Here is a 17,386-nt window from a genome sequence, read left to right as displayed (position 1 = left end):
AAAATACGGTAACAATATAGTTACCTGAAGTTACAGCTTGTGTGTCTGTACATATTTGCTCACTTTTTAAATTGTAGTAATAACGGACATGCTGATAAGAAAAGAGCAGAGTGAGATGAGCTCATGAGTCTGCTTCTCCTTCCACTGTATAGTCACAGGCTGGGGAGGGACAACACTTGTAATCAGGGCTTTTTTTCTCTGAGATGAGCTGCTCGTTGGTTCCACCCCTTACCTACCTCCCAGTACCTTCCCTTTTAGAGAATACAGAACCAAGAATCATTTTGTGGTGCTAATTAATTCGTATGGAATTTGTTATTGATAACAAGAAAAGCAGTAAAATACATCCCCTGCAGCCAACAACAATAACATAGAAAGATACCCAATACAGAGTGACAAACTTTAAGACCATATAACAGGCTCCTATGTGCCACTTCCCATAATAATAAGTAGAATGAACCAAAGAAAATTAAAAGGCAAATTACGGAATTTAGAGGCACTGCAACAGAGATATCTTTAAAATCACTTTATTGTAGAAATGTAGACCATTACATAGCAATTACATACATATTATTCCTGCTAAGAATGCAAGACCCCCCAAAAAGGGGGGGGGGAGCAGAGCATTCTATGCTGATTAGAAAACTCGTCAGAAATTATTAAAAGTGACACATAAGTACCGTACCCCGGTAAGGGTATCAAAAGACAAATCAGATGTCTATATTGGTAATCACTTGGTAGTTACTCTGTAGTTACTCAACATGTTTCGTGAGAGTATCGCTTTTTCAGGAGTTACTACATAAATGAAGGATTGAATATAAGTATAACATGATATTACATAGTATAAAATTATTTGTTAATTATATAGATCCAAAAATACCTTGAGGTATCAGCTACAGAGCAGAGAGTGTGTCAGGATGAATGATGGTAACGCATGGAGCAACAGTGTGTCAGGCAAGTCAGCAGGGGGATCCCTCAAGGATGAAGCACCACTAGGTAGTTCCTGAAAAAAGCCCAAAAATCCACTTGAAAATATTTACTGAAGTGAAAACTGTAGAGGAGATATATGAAGGCTTTTAAAAACATCCGCTCATCCACAATGGTTGCTAAGCAGCGTATATAAAATCTAAAGCAATCCAGAGAAGGGGGAAAGGAGAAAGGTAAAACATTAATTATTAGGGAAGATAATTAAACATATTACCATTGTATTAGAGCTAGCCAATGTAAAGACCACTTCAATATCAAATAGTAAAAACCTAATGCCAAACTGTGTTCTAATCTTCTTATGGTACAGGCAAGGATGGAACACACGGAGAATGAGGCCGATATGATACACTACATCAATTCCACAAAGTAGAAATCAAAATAGGCATATGGAATAGTAAAGCCAGTGCATCTCTGCAAATACAAGAACCACATAGGTCCATAGCTAAGTAAACGATGGCCAAAGAGAACAGTGTATCAAAAATATATATATAAATAGTATATAGTATACAGTATATATCTTGCCATACCTAAACTCGAAAATCAGGTTCACGGCTAATCCCACCCTGAACACCCCCTGTAGTGGAGTCCACACAAGGCTGACCATATGGCAAAACTGCCCTGCTCCCTAGCCAACAACAATAGACCCCCCAAAAACAACCCCCCCAGGCAACAAAAGACCCTCCTTAAACATAATAACCCTCCAACAACAATAGATCCACTCCAGCCACCATAGATGTCTCAGCATCCAGAATCAATAGACCTCCCAGCAGCCAGCAAAAAAAGACCCTTCCCTCAACAGTAGATCCCTCCCAGCCACAATTGACCCCCCCCCCCAGTATCTATAGATCCCTGAACATACCCCAGCACCCCTTTCTATTACATGCTGGAGGTGTCCCCTGCGTTCCCGCTGAAAAACAGCCCTGCTTGCAAGTATTGCTTACCTGCAGCAGAGAAAATTCAGGTCTCCTGCCCTGACAGACACGCTTTGTTGTGTGGCTGAACTTTCTAATTCTTAGAACTGGATGAACAGATATATACGAATCCTTTGGCAGGTAAACTCTCTTAAGCATATTTCACTTGTGTATTTAACTATTGTCTGGAGGTCAGCTTTAAAACTACCAATCAGATTCAAATCTGCCTTGTAACGCCTGATTCACAATTGAGCATTTTTTAGCTCTACGCTCAAAGCTTCAGAACACTCAACATCCAAAATCCCAATGTTTCGAATTGTGCCTGTGCACACCTGAACATAGTGTCACTTGCAGCTCGAAAAAAGTACATTCATTTCTTTTGAGCTACAAGCTTCAAACTGGCCCCAATAGATTTCAATGGGAACACCTTACAAATACATGAATATGCAAAAAAAAAATGTGTTGCGGTTCTTTTACCTAGTAACTAGTATTCCAATGGCTTAAAAATATTTAGAAAAGAAAGTGAAAAAAATGGAGGAAATGTACTGAACAGACATCAAATGCATTTAAATTATATTATTACAATATTAGGGAAAATAAATTGACTTTAAAGTAGAATTTGAGCCAAAGCCTAACTATTCCCAAACATGCCCCCCACACCCCCCACCTATGCAAACTAACCTGTGTAAAAAGATATATATATATATATATATACTGTACTTGCCTATTTTCAGCCTCCTCTGGTCCAGTCATGTGATTTGGTTTCCCTGTATCAGCTAATGATGGCTTCAGGGCAGAGGAAGGGGCACTGACAACACCATTGTCGGATGCTCTCTCTTCTCCCCTGCAGCCACCAGTGCTCACAGTGATCACATGACCAGACTGGAGTGGGCTGAAAATAGGTAAGTATATACATCTTTTTTACACAGGTTAGTTAGAATAGGTGTTAGGAGGGGGGGGGCATTTTTTAGACTAGTTAGGCTTTAGCCGAGGTTCTACTTTAATACCAATTTTAGAATAATTACTTTTTATGTCCTATTATTTGGATTATCTGTAAACAGCTTTGGAATCTAAACTGGTGAACCAGTTCTGTGAAGATGAAAATGGTGCTCTCGTTTACAATCGAGTAGGAAGCAAAATCAACCCAATGTTCCCGATCAAAGGCTCTTCCACGGTTACCTACCCTGGAGCTGAAGTGAACAGAGTGAACACAGAAGAGACATTAAGATTAGAAGAAAAGCGTAAATTGGAAGAAAGAATCAGGTTAGAAGAAGAGAGAATTCGACAAGAACAAGAACGAGTTCGACAAGAACAAGAACGAGTTCGACAAGAAGGAGAAAGAATTCGACAGGAAGAAGAAAGACGAAGGGTAGCTGAAGAAAAACTAAGACAGACACAAATCCCGGTATGGCAACTGTAAAATGTTGAGTGTGAACAGTGATAAATATTTTAGAGACTCTGAGTGTGTAAATATATATTGTAGATATTCAGGACCAGTGATCTCCAACCAGGGGCTTAAAACTGTATTTATTAATACATCATTACACTTGTTTGTTAAAGTGGTTGTAAACCCTTACATATATCTACTGGCATAACAAGCCTCAGTTGATACAGAGAGATTAAACAAATCCTCCTTCCTAAGTTGTACTTGTTTATCTGTAGCCCTCTATTCTCTATAGCCTTCCAAAACACTCGGATCAAAGGCTTTTTCTCAGCTCCAGCAGGCAGGGGGTGGGAATATGATGTCAGTGGAGGGAAAGGACACACCCCCTTCTACACAGTCTCTTAGGGTTTTATGTACAGCTTAGGCTGTCAATCACCTTCTGTGAGTTGCAGGTGGGGTGAGACTGCCCCCAAGATTCTGTGTTGTCAGCATAACCTGTCGGAAGTGACTAAGGCAGATAGCAGAGGGAAGATAGTTCAGTTAGAAATCACACTCAGTGCTTTGGATTAAGGCTAGTGCACACTATAGAAGGATATGCTCTACTCATTTTTCATTTCAGAGGTTTACAACCACTTTAAATGCAAGCAATTTAAGGAAATAAATGTAATTTGGTATCTGCCTCTTTCTAAACCCTTTAGAGAGGCATTCAAACTGAGAGTAAGAGGGGCATCACTGAGAGCAAATCAGGTGTGCTCATGCAAGTGAGCTGACAAGGAGCAAGCTGATAGGAGAAGTGGATAGAGTGAACAGAGTTTGCTTCTTTGATCATTGTCCATTCAGCAGGCAGGGTGTGGTAAGATGACATCCCAGCGTTGCCAACGACAAAAGAGAAATTGTGCAAGGGCTCGTTCATACTAGTAGCTGCAATATGCCGTGGAGTGAAGGCAGCAGTGTTCATGCATCATAAATGACGAATCACACTGTTTATTTGCTTTGCCACTTTCTTAAGATATTACAAAATTACATTTCAATCATCTGTATTTTCTGCAGTGAGTTTGTGATGTGATGCACTACATCAAAACCTGCAGCACTGAAAAAAGTTAGTGCATGCCCTAGTTTTTTCAGTGAACACCACTGCAGCTCAGTGCTGCAAACTGAATTCATAGGACTCAAGGCACATTGCCTTATTCTATTGGAATTGCATTGATCAAGGCTGCCCAGGGCAGCCCAATGCATATTTATTTATTTATTATTTATTTCAGGAACTTGTATAGCGCCATCAATTTACGCAGTGCTTTACATACAGTCAGGTCCATAAATATTGGGACATCGACACAATTCTAACATTTTTGACTCTATACACCATCACAATGGATTTGAAATGAAACAAACAAGATGTGCTTTAACTGCAGACTGTCAGCTTTAATTTGAGGGTATTTACATCCAAATCAGGTGAACGGTGTAGGAATTACAACAGTTTGCATATGTGCCTCCCACTTGTTAAGGGACCAAAAGTAATGGGACAATTGGCTTCTCAGCTGTTCCATGGCCAGGTGTGTGTTATTCCCTCATTATCCCAATTACAATGAGCAGATAAAAGGTCCAGAGTTTTTCAAGTGTGCTATTTGCATTTGGAATCTGTTGCTGTCAACTCTCAAGATGAGATCCAAAGAGCTGTCACTATCAGTGAAGCAAGCCATCATTAGGCTGAAAAAACAAAACAAACCCATCAGAGAGATAGCAAAAACATTAGGCGTGGCCAAAACAACTGTTTGGAACATTCTTAAAAAGAAGGAACGCACCGGTGAGCTCAGCAACACCAAAAGACCCGGAAGACCACGGAAAACAACTGTGGTGGATGACCGAAGAATTCTTTCCCTGGTGAAGAAAACACCCTTCACAACAGTTGGCCAGATCAAGAACACTCTCCAGGAGGTAGGTGTATGTGTGTCAAAGTCAACAATCAAGAGAAGACTTCACCAGAGTGAATACAGAGGGTTCACCACAAGATGTACACCATTGGTGAGCCTCAAAAACAGGAAGGCCAGATTAGAGTTTGCCAAACGATATCTAAAAAAGCCTTCACAGTTCTGGAACAACATCCTATGGACAGATGAGACCAAGATCAACTTGTACCAGAGTGATGGGAAGAGAAGAGTATGGAGAAGGAAAGGAACTGCTCATGATCCTAAGCATACCACCTCATCAGTGAAGCATGGTGGTGGTAGTGTCATGGCGTGGGCATGTATGGCTGCCTATGGAACTGGTTCTCTTGTATTTATTGATGATGTAACTGCTGACAAAAGCAGCAGGATGAATTCTGAAGTGTTTCGGGCAATATTATCTGCTCATATTCAGCCAAATGCTTCAGAACTCATTGGACGCCGCTTCACAGTGCAGATGGACAATGACCCAAAGCATACTGCAAAAGCAACCAAAGAGTTTTTTAAGGGAAAGAAGTGGAATGTTATGCAATGGCCAAGTCAATCACCTGACCTGAATCCGATTGAGCATGCATTTCACTTGCTGAAGACAAAACTGAAGGGAAAATGCCCCAAGAACAAGCAGGAAGTGAAGACAGTTGCAGTAGAGGCCTGGCAGAGCATCACCAGGGATGAAACCCAGCGTCTGGTGATGTCTATGCGTTCCAGACTTCAGGCTGTAATTGACTGCAAAGGATTTGCAACCAAGTATTAAAAAGTGAAAGTTTGATTTATGATTATTATTCTGTCCCATTACTTTTGGTCCCTTAACAAGTGGGATGCACATATCCAAACTGTTGTAATTTCTACACCATTCACCTGATTTGGACCCTCAAATTAAAGCTGACAGTCTGCAGTTAAAGCACATCTTGTTTGTTTCATTTCAAATCCATTGTGGTGGTGTATAGAGCCAAAAATGTTAGAATTGTGTCGATGTCCCAATATTTATGGACCTGACTGTATATATTGTACATTCACATTGGTCCCTATCCCTCAAGGGGTGTACAATCTAAGGTCCCTAACTCACATTCATACATACACATACTAGGGCCAATTTAGACAGGAACCAATTAACCTACCAGCATGTCTTTGGAGTGTAGGAGGAAACCGGAGTACCCGGAGGAAACCCACGCAGGCACAGGGAGAACATGCAAACTCCAGGCAGGTGGTGCTGTGGTTGGGATTTGAACCAACAACCCTAGTACTGCCAGGTGGAAGTGCTAACCACTTAGCATATAATGTGATCAGGCCCTAACAGGGCTTTGTAAATCCCACCACTGGATGATAAGAGATAAAAATCATTTAACAGGCAAAACAGCTCTCAGCAGAAACAATAGGCATCAGAGTTTGTTGTGTATGGAGCTGCTGAGCCACAGGCCGGTCAGGATGCCCATCACTCATCAGAACATGGACGCCACTAGACCTCTGAAGGTATGTTAGGGTATTCTGCACCAAGCAGTAAGTAGCAGATCTTTTAAGTCCTGTAAGTTGCAAGGTGAGGCCTGCATGGATTGTTCTTGTTTTTCCAGCACATCCCACAGATGCTTGATAGTTTGAGATCTGGAGAATTTGGATTCTAAGTCAACACCTTGAACTTGTTGTGTTCCTCAAACCATTCTTGAACCATTTTTGCAATGTGGCAAAGTGCATTACCCTGTTGAAAGAGGCCTCTGCAACCAGGGAATAACGTTCCTATAAAGGGGTGTACTTGGTCAGCAATATTGTTTAGGTAGGTGGTACATGTCAAAGTAACATCCACATGATTGGTAGGACCCAAGGTTTACCAGCAGAACATTGCCCAAAGCATTGCACCGCTTCCACTGGCTTGCATTCTTCCCATAGTGCATACAGCTCAAATGGAATCATAAACTATCCAACAATGAATAATTCCTTACATGTTCAATACTAGTTTTTGCTGGCTGATGATCTCATCCCGTTTGACTATTATTTTGCACTACTTCTGAATAATGTATTACAAATGTTTGATAACCTTCAGATTCTGATTAATACATTGATATGAAGAGAGAATGCCGAGGGCAAAGCCTTATAATATCTGACTTACTCTGGGCAGACATGACATCTAGCACTGAGTGGGATCTCTGATTGGAGAATCTCATCCCTGTGTTCACAAATGAATCTAAATGTGGGATTTAAACTGGTTGTCAGTCAATCATCTATTGGTGTTACAGAAAAAAGAAGTAGTTATTGTACCAAGTGTGGATGAGGGAGAAGATGAAGACGAGGACTATGATGATGAAGATGAAGATATAGAGACACCTTCATCTAATACTAGAGGTAAATGATGTGCTTAATTGTATGTTTTAATTTAAAATATAACTAAAGGCAAAAATTTTTTTTAAGTTTTGGATAGAGTGGAGAGAAATTAGGACACCTATCAAGTTTTTATTGCTGCCTGTGCCCCCGTTAGAGAGATTGATACCACGATCTCCAAAAGTAAAAGAAAATCCCAAATTTTGGGTTTTCCCAACAGGAATAGAGAGAAAATCTTCCAAGGAGGTCATTAGTTCTGATGACCCTGGTGAGAACAAGGAATTCCCTTACTTTGGTGGGATTTCCTATCACTTTCTGTTTTGGCTATGGGACAGGAAGTGATTGAAAATCTTCCAAATGGGATACACATGACCTACTTTAAGAGGACTTTGCACTTAAAGCAAGGCCTGTACATTTAGTGTGGACTTGTTGCTGCACTAAACTGCCAAAAAAAACTGTAGGGGGGAAAAGTGCACCAAATTCCACCCTGCTTGGATAAAGAAGGGAAAGATTAGAAGCTTTGTTGGGTTTTTATTAGTGTCATTGTCCTTTCTGGGTAGATTCATCACTCTATATGTCCTTGTGACCATTATCTCCTAGACAGAAAGTGCTGAGACATCCAAAATGTTACAGTTTTCACCAGAACAAGAGGTGGGGGTAAACCTTCCAAAGGGGACAAATGTTTAGTTGTTAACTGTTCAGGAGCAGATTTTCCCTCACTTTCGTTGCAAGTGCAGGACAGGAAGTGTCAGGAAATCTCCCCAAAGAGACGCAGTCAGCAATAAATAAACTGAAAGGGCTATTACAGAATATGTTACCACCACGTTTCCTGATATGTGCCTGTTGTACCATGTACTTGCATGAGAAAGTATCCTGTTCTCTTTGTATTGCTTCCTTTGTGTGAAATACCTGGTATCCCTGCCAGTTCCTCTGTGTTTCTATTAAAGACTGACCACGCTAGGCATGAGAGCACAGCGTAGACAGTTTTCTGGCTGTGCTGGGAACTCAGCCTGCTCACCACCAATGATTAGACTTGTGCTGACACCTCCCTCCTTGTACAGCTATTCATGGGAAAAACCATCCTGCAGCTGTTTCTCCTTCTTTAGCTCTCTGAGCTCCTTTTACAGCTGACACCAGTGGAAAAAAGGTATTTTTAATGTTTTTTATGTGTATACATAAATGTTTCGCCTGTCATTTCTATAAGCTGAATGGGTTGTTTTACAAGGTGATGATTTACATATACTTTAACTCTTCCCAACCCTCGCCAAAACTGAAACCTTTTGGCTATACATACACTTTAAGAAACAATACAATGAAATATAAATGCGCCAGATCATTTCATTCACGTTACTAAAAATATATTTTGTTTTTGCTTGTTTTGTCCCATAGTGGTTTTATCACCAGGTGGAAGTTCATCTAAAGAGCAAACCTCATCTTCATCATCAAGGACATCATCTTCCACCGTAATATTATCTCCATCAAGTTCAGCTGAAAGAAATGTGCCAATACAACCAAAAATAGGTAAGCATGGGCTGTAGGTTTTCACTGTTTAAACCACAAATAGGTGAATATAAGCTTTAGCTTTTCTATGTGTTAAAGCCGGGCAATTGTATTTTTTAATTAAACTTGGATCCCAGACAAGGTAAAACAGTTCTACAGTAAGCAGCTCAGGCTGCAATACTCATCTGTAATGTCCATCAAGATACTTCTATTCTGCCACAAGATGACCTCAGTCTCCTGGAAGACTGGGAAAATACTATGAATGAATGAGTGTCATGGTACCACCCCTGAGGATGCATTACCATGCATACCTCACTATCTGCATCCAAGAGGATCTGTTTGGGCTCTGTGATCCAAAAGTACTTGTTTCTGTAGCTTTAATGTTGTTGCAGCAATAACTAGCTATGTACATCATTGCTCACACCCTTGTGTTCCTCCTATTTCAGAGTACATCCAGGACGCACGTTGCAAGCTGCCATTAGATCAGGGTCCTTGTAGGACATACATAATAAAATGGTATTATGACAAACAAGCCAATTCCTGTGCCCAGTTCTGGTATGGAGGCTGCAGTGGTAATGGTAATCGCTTTGATACAGAAGAAGAATGTAAAAAGTCCTGTGTTTACTCCCTAGATGGAGGTAATTGATCCTAATTTTTATACAAGATATTGTCATGTTTCATACACGTCCTTTTCATCTTCTATATTTCTGTATATATCCTCTTATATTTCTTATGTTATCTATTCTTTTGGGGAATCCTTCTATATGATAAAGTGTATCTGAAGCCAATATTTTTATAATTTTTGAATAGGGTAGGAATGAGTTAGAATCTCTGTCAGTTTTTAAAGTGGAGCTCCACCCAAAAGGGGAAGTTCCGCTTTAAGGACTGCTCCACTGAACCCCATTAAGGATTGGCACCTTTGGGGGGGGGAGCGGCTACCCGAATTCGACAGGTACCCGCTCCCACTTCCGGTCCGATCGCCTAGGCGATCGGAAGCGGAAGGTGTCCTCCCTCCCTCCCTGTAGTCTTTTGGGACACGTGACAGGTCTCAGAAGACTACAGGACCATTCATAAAGCACAGCGCTACTCGTGTATGCGCAGAGGGTACCCGGCTGTGAAGCTGCAAGCTATCACAGCCGGCTGCCCACACTGACAGGCTGCAGGGGACACACTGCGGGATCAAGGGACAGGTAAGTGGCTGTTTTTTAAAAGTCAGCAGCTACAGTTTTTGTAGCTGCTGACTTTTATTTTTTGACAGGGTGAGTGGAACTCCGCTTTAAATTGCTGTCTGTGCCCCACTAAGAAGATTCCTTTTTATCTCCACATAGAGTTAAAAACAAACACAGAATGTGGTAAGGAATGTCGCTCATCACAATAATGAAGAGAGAGGGGGCACCGCCACTCATTCCCATCCTGCAGGACCTGCTGGTGTACTCCTATTAGCTGTCCATTCATTCTCTCTCCTGTCTTCCTGTTCTCACAGAGACTCTGGCAGCTGCGGGAGCGATTGGTTCCTGCTGCTGTCAATTACGGCCTGTGAGAAGAGAGTGGAGGGCGGGACTGAGCCACACTGTGTGTGTCTATATATACACACAGCCTGGCTTAGGAGTGAGCCTGCAGCTGTGCCTCCATAGCAAGCAGTTTGCTATGGGGGCACACTGAGAGGAGGAGGAGCCTGGAGTACCACTGGGGGATCTCAGAAGAGGAGATTTAGAATCACTCTGTGCAGAACCATTGCACAGAGCAGGTAAATATGACATGTTAATTATTTTAAGAGGAAAAAAATGTGAGCGTTTACCATCACTTTAATTATCAGTTTTGGGTCAACTGACTCTTCAGAGCTCACTTTATCTTATATTATATTGTATTGTATGTAATACATTTTTTTCCTTATTCTTTTTTTCTACAGAGAAATAATGTGGCACTTCTAGTCCTAATAAATGGTGCTACTTCTAAATCTGAAGGATTTGTTTGTAAGGACACATCTTAAATAACCCCTGAAATGTGCCTGTTTTTCAATTCTGTTGTCTCTGATGATCGTAAAATGTGATTTCTGGGTTGGAAAGCTTCAGAGAACAATCACCTTCATTTTAAGATTATGGTTATCCTTATATTTCAAGGACGTGTGCTTTGTGTTCTCCCGGAGGATGTATATCATACCACACTTTCTACGAGTCCAGGGATTATTTGGACCATGTTCACTAATAACTGGAGACTATTTGCTCGCTTCTCTCTGATACCTACAGAATTGACTGTTCTCTCTATTAAAAGGACCAGAAGAGAAAAAAATACAACTGTCTTTGCAAAAAGTCTACTAATAATGCATGACTGATATATAAATATATATATATATATTATATATTTATATATACTGCATACCCTGTAAAAAAACTTTTCTTATTTGCTTCCTTTTTCTCATGAATGCAAAAAAATACTTATTGATTTCTTTTTAAGAAATTCAAAGTTGTCCTTTAACCTGGGCTCTTTGCCTTTGTCATCACAGAAAGAATATTTAGTTAGTTATATATACACACACAGCCTGGCTTAGGAGTGAGCCTGCAGCTGTGCCCCCATAGCAAGCAGTTTACTATGGGGGCACACTGAGAGGAGGAGGAGCCTGGAGTGCTACTGGGGGATCACAGAGAGAATATTTAGTTAGGTAGTCCCTATGCTGTGAATAAGAAGACAGTGGGAGAGGTTTAGAAAAAGACACTGGGCAGGGCTGACACCAATCATGTTGTTTGATGTCAACCCACAATAGGAAATTAAGAGCTAAGTCCATTCATTGCAGATCAACAGGTATTTCTCCCTATGTTTTATCCTTTATAAAGGGTCTTTAAAAGGGATACAACACAGGAAAATGTGCATGTATTGCATATGTCTTTTTAATTTTGCCTTGACATAGACTTTAAATCTGCTTAGTCATTGTTGTATTATACCATTGGCCATTTTAGGCACAGGGAGGCTGAATTAGGGAGACTTTAGTATGTATAGTTTAGTTTGTTGTCTTTAGAAAATTGTCTTTGCAGAGATCAGAACACTGTTTGGCATATATTAATTTCAAATAAACTTCTGATTTTTAATAATGTTAAGAGATACTTTAATAAATTTGTGATTATGTCTCTTAAAGACACATCCAAAAGATTTCATTCAAGTGTTTGTTAGAGTAGGAAAGGACTTAATCTACTTTTTGATTGAATAAGTTGTTAACCATAGATTGATCATTTATTCAAGCATGTATGACCACCATAAGTATTCTATATCAAACAGATTCAAAGATACAAAACTGTAGTATACTTTTAATTGTCTTATCACTCAAAAAAAAAAAAAAATGCACCAGACCTTTTAACTCATTGAAGTTGTATATGTATATTCAATGTACCATCAACGTAGCACTAAAAAGTAGTCATAATTCAAATATTTCATCGTAGTGAGCCTAAAATAATGTCTTTTTAATTGTAATTATTTTTATATACTGATAAGTTGTCTTACATAAACAACCTTTTATTATTTAAACTAATTAGCTAAGTATTAGACGTAGTGGTTGTTACAAACAAACCACCAATGTGCCTCATAATGTTACTGTAGTATCTTGATTTTTATTGTTTGTACAGTTCATTTTTATTGTTTGTACAGTTCATTTTTTCTATTATGTGTGCAGACAATGTAAATTGTAAATTGATGTTTAAAAAAGTTTGCTGTGCAAATATGCCAATTATTTGCACAGGCTCCAGAAGTCATTACCCTAATTTTCCTAATACATTTATTTCCTAGGTTTGTCAGTAGTATCTAGAGGCAATAATGAGGTATTATTCCTGATCGAGTTATTTCAAGAAAAACTTCTGCATTACTGACACTAGATGGTGTTGATGATCCTAGGAAAAAATGTAGTAAGAAACTTATTTATTGGCACATCAATTTTTTTATACATAGACCCATACTTTGAAAACAATGAAAATATAATTCTTTTATACTAGGTTTAAACAACACAGGGTATATTTAGTTGTGTAGTAGATTGAAGCAGATCTCCAACCAAAAATAATAGGGTGAAAAATAAATAGCTCGTATAAAGATAAAATAACAAAACAGCCTTTCCTACAATATTAACCTTTATCATAGAAATTTCCCGGCAATTCTTTTTTCTGCTGCTAGATGATATTTAAATGAAGCCATCAAACATTTCAAAGTTCAGGCCAAGATCAGTTTTCACAACATATGATATACGTTTTTTTCTGTGTACCTATCTGATTTGCTTTCATGTGTTATTTGGGACTTGACTTCCCTGACTTCTGAGCGAAGTCCTGCCATCTGCCTACTCTCTTTCCAAGAAGAGTTTCCTTAATAGCCACTCAAGTGCTTCCATTGGACAGAGGAAATGCACTTAGGCAGGGCTTAGACCAGAAGTCTGAACCCAAAACTGGGGCACTATTCCTGCAGGTTGCAGGCAGAATGGAGTACCAGCGACATCCAGGACCAACACCTGGTTGAAATGTAGCTATTGAAGAAACTGAGAGGTATGCCTGGTGGAGTATATCTTGCAGTGTTCATCAGCTGGCCCCTGAATCACACTCCTATATACATTTCATACTTAGACCTTGCTCCAACAGTTATCTTATCTGTCTGTTAACAATGCCAAAGAACACTTACTATTTCATATAAAACAACATGTAGTTATAATTTGCCCAAAAATACACATTTACAGTATTAGTACCACTATTTGTAAGTTTTGCAGCTAAACATTTTTTAGAATAATGCAATTTCAATGACATGGAATGTTAATTTGTATTTTTTTAATATATCATTAAAATGTTCCGTGATGGAAATACTAAATTGTTTGGGTATGTTTTTGTCTTCTCTTTATCATTATCAATACACATATTTGAGAAGGAGACGCTAGCAGCATTATAACCATTGGCAACATTATAGCCAATCAACTGTAGCCTGGCAGTGGTAAGGTAATGGAATGCACACACCTGTGTTGGATAAATAAATACCAAAATTGCATGCACTTGGAAAACTGCGAAAATACAGGAGTTGGACAAAATTATGGAAAAAAATGATATTGTTATCTAATATAGTTTTGGACAGCCGGTATATATGTGGGGTGTGTCCTGTATACAGTATATATGTGGCGTGTGTCCTGTATACAGTACATATGTGTGGTGTGCCCTGTATACAGTATATATGTGTGGTGTGTCCTGTATACAGTATATATGTGGGGTGTGTCCTGTATACAGTATATATATATATGTGTGGTGTGTCCTGTATACAGTATATATGTGTGGTGTGTCCTGTATACAGTATATATGTGTGGTGTGTCCTGTATACAGTATATATGTGAGGTATGTCCTGTATACAGTATATATGTGTGGTGTGTCCTGTATACAGTATATATGTGTGGTGTGTCCTGTATACAGTATATATGTGGGGTGTGTCCTGTATACAGTATATATGTGGGGTGTGTCCTGTATACAGCATATATGTGCGGTGTGTCCTGTATACAGCATATATGTGCGGTGTGTCCTGTATACAGTATATGTGTAGTGTGTCCTGTATACGGTATATATGTGGGGTATGTCCTGTATACAGTATATATATATATATACACGATGTGTCCTGTATACGGTATATATGTGTGGTGTGTCCTGTATACGGTATATATGTGGGGTGTGTCCTGTATACAGTATATATGTGTGGTGTGTCCTGTATACGGTATAAATGTGCAGTGTGTCCTGTATACAGTATATATGTGGGGTATGTCCTGTATACGGTATGTGTGGTGTGTCCTGTATACAGTATATATGTGGGGTGTGTCCTGTATACTGTATATATGTGGAGTGTATCCTGTATATATGTGTGGTGTGTCCTGTATACAGTATATATGTGGGGTGTGTCCTGTATATATGTGGGGTGTGTCCTGTATACAGTATATATGTGGGGTGTGTCCTGTATACTGTATATATGTGGAGTGTATCCTGTATATATGTGTGGTGTGTCCTGTATACAGTATATATGTGGGGTGTGTCCTGTATATATGTTTGGTGTGTCCTGTATACAGTATATATGTGGGGTGTGTCCTGTATACAGTATATATGTGGGGTGTGTCCTGTATACAGTATATATGTGGGGTGTGTCCTGTATACAGTATATATGTGTGGTGTGTCCTGTATACAGTATATATGTGTGGTGTGTCCTGTATACGGTATATATGTGCGGTGTGTCCTGTATACAGTATATATGTGTGGTGTGTCCTGTATACAGTATATATGTGGAGTGTGTCCTGTATACAGTATGTGTGGTGTGTCCTGTATATATGTGTGGTGTGTCCTGTATACAGTATATATGTGTGGTGTGTCCTGTATACAGTATATATATGTGGGGTGTGTCCTGTATACAGTATGTGTGGTGTGTCCTGTATACGGTATATATGTGGAGTGTGTCCTGTATACAGTATGTGTGGTGTGTCCTGTATATATGTGTGGTGTGTCCTGTATACGGTATATATGTGCGGTGTGTCCTGTATACAGTATATAGGAGTGCAGTGTGTCAGATGTATATAGCGCTCTGTATATAGAAGTATGGTGAATATTGGGTGTGGGGGGCCCATGCTCAGTGTTGGACCTCGGAGGGGGGACCTGGAGGATTTCTGGGGGCTCTCGGTCAGCAGGTCATAATCCCCCCTCCCAGTGTCTCCCTTCCCCCAGCACTTTCCCTTCCCGGCCACCCTGGGGCACAGCTTCCCCAACTTTCCCTCCAGACACCCTGAAAACACCAAACACTTCCTGGCTGGTCTCCATGGTGATCGGTCTTCCAGGAGGAAATCTATTGTTATGGGAAACTACAGGAGGAGCTGAGTGTTGCTGCCCTCTAGCGGCTCCTGTGTGCATTACATCAGGGAAATGTCAGCACAGAGAACATCCAGGAGATTTATGTCATCCAAATACACAGAACAGCTTTATTGTATTATAATTATTGGGATTATTAATATTATACCTATTATTGTTATTACAATTAATATGAATCATTAGAATCCTATTAATACATTAATATAAATAAAATGACAATTGAATAACATTGTATGAATATAAATAGAGTCGTATATATTATTAATACAGGGAAATGTCAATGTTATATAATAGTATCCAATCCAATGCTGCCTGGGCTGGATCCCAGATAAGCCAATCACAGTAAAGCAGCTCCTGCAGAGCAGGCGAAACAGAGGCTGCTGACTGGTCACACATAAACACGCACTCACTGACACACAGGCACACACGCGTGCACACACCCTGTGGTCACATGACCTTCCTCACTGTAGTCACAGGCTGAGTCGTCAGTTGCTGTTTTCTTTCACCAGAGACAGCTGCTTTCTTACACAGCTCCTGTGACTGATTGCTTTGTATCTCATTGCACTCAAACTACAGCGATTGGAATCGTCTTTCCATATATATCCAGCAATCCACAGTGATCAGTAACTGCTGATTTCTTTATTTCTCATTTCTACAAAAAAAAAAAGAGAAGTAGAATCGTCGCAGCGATTGTTATTCTGTTGCTCCCGTGGGGAGTACACAGAAACGACATCAAAGACTCCCCAGAGACCCGTATGGAGGGGGGGAACATGAAGATGATGGAGGAACACCGAAATTTCATCAAAGGGTTCCCAGATATCTGCATGGAGAAGAAGGAGAGGAACATGAAGATGATGGAAGAACAGATGCCGGAAATGGTCAGAAAATTGGAAAATGAGCCCCCGGAGAACTGCATGGGGGAAAAGGAGGAGAACAAGAAGATGACAGAGCAGCCAATGGCGGAAACGGTCAGAGAATTGGAAAAAGAGTCCCCAGGACCCATCATCTGGTTTTCACTACTGGCCACCACTACATTCTGGTTTAAGGGGACAGTCCTGATAAGTTCCTTCATTCTGAGGTACATCCTGCGCAGAAATCACCTGGCCACAATATTAGCACAATATTTGATGATCCTGGAGCTGATTGAATTCTTTTATCAACTGCAAGATATCTGGTACAGCAGGGGGCAAGCGTTAGAGAATACAGTCCTAGGAATAAATGCCAGTGATTGGTACCAATGGATGGTTTCCGGGCTCCTGTCAGTCTGGTCCAAGGGTTGGGCGATCTTAGAGAGCACAGTCCCAGCCATGCTTATAAATGCCGGTGATTGGTACCAATGGATGGTCGCTGGGCTTCAGTCAGTCTGGTCCAAGGGGTGGGAGGACTTAGAGAGCACAGTCCCACCCATGCTTCTAAATACCGGTGATTGGTACCAATGGATGGTTGCTGCGCTTCAGTCAGTCTGGTCCAAGGGGTGGGAGGCCTTAGAGAGCACAGTCCCAACCATGCTTA

The 17,386-nt window shown here is 40.2% G+C and overlaps 1 protein-coding gene across 1 annotated transcript in view; it reads left to right on the top strand.

The window, feature by feature from the left end:
* Positions 1-13,859, top strand: part of COL28A1 (collagen type XXVIII alpha 1 chain) — a 112,994-nt gene extending 99,135 nt beyond the window's left edge. Inside the window, exons 33-37 of the mRNA XM_089660420.1 lie at positions 2,954-3,297; positions 7,448-7,553; positions 8,919-9,050; positions 9,476-9,667; positions 10,939-13,859. Coding sequence (XP_089516546.1) covers positions 2,954-3,297; positions 7,448-7,553; positions 8,919-9,050; positions 9,476-9,667; positions 10,939-10,946 — 782 coding nt within the window. The 3' untranslated portion in view covers positions 10,947-13,859. The remainder of the gene's footprint in view (positions 1-2,953; positions 3,298-7,447; positions 7,554-8,918; positions 9,051-9,475; positions 9,668-10,938) is intronic.
* The last annotated feature ends 3,527 nt before the right edge of the window (positions 13,860-17,386 follow it).

This window comes from Staurois parvus, unplaced genomic scaffold (genome assembly GCF_062004578.1).
Source record: "Staurois parvus isolate SC_StPar_1 unplaced genomic scaffold, SC_StPar_1.0 ptg000031l, whole genome shotgun sequence".
In the NCBI taxonomy this organism is placed as follows: Eukaryota; Metazoa; Chordata; class Amphibia; order Anura; family Ranidae; genus Staurois; species Staurois parvus.
The sequence above is the reverse complement of the archived record's forward strand: the minus strand, read 5'-3'. Positions and strand labels throughout refer to the sequence as shown.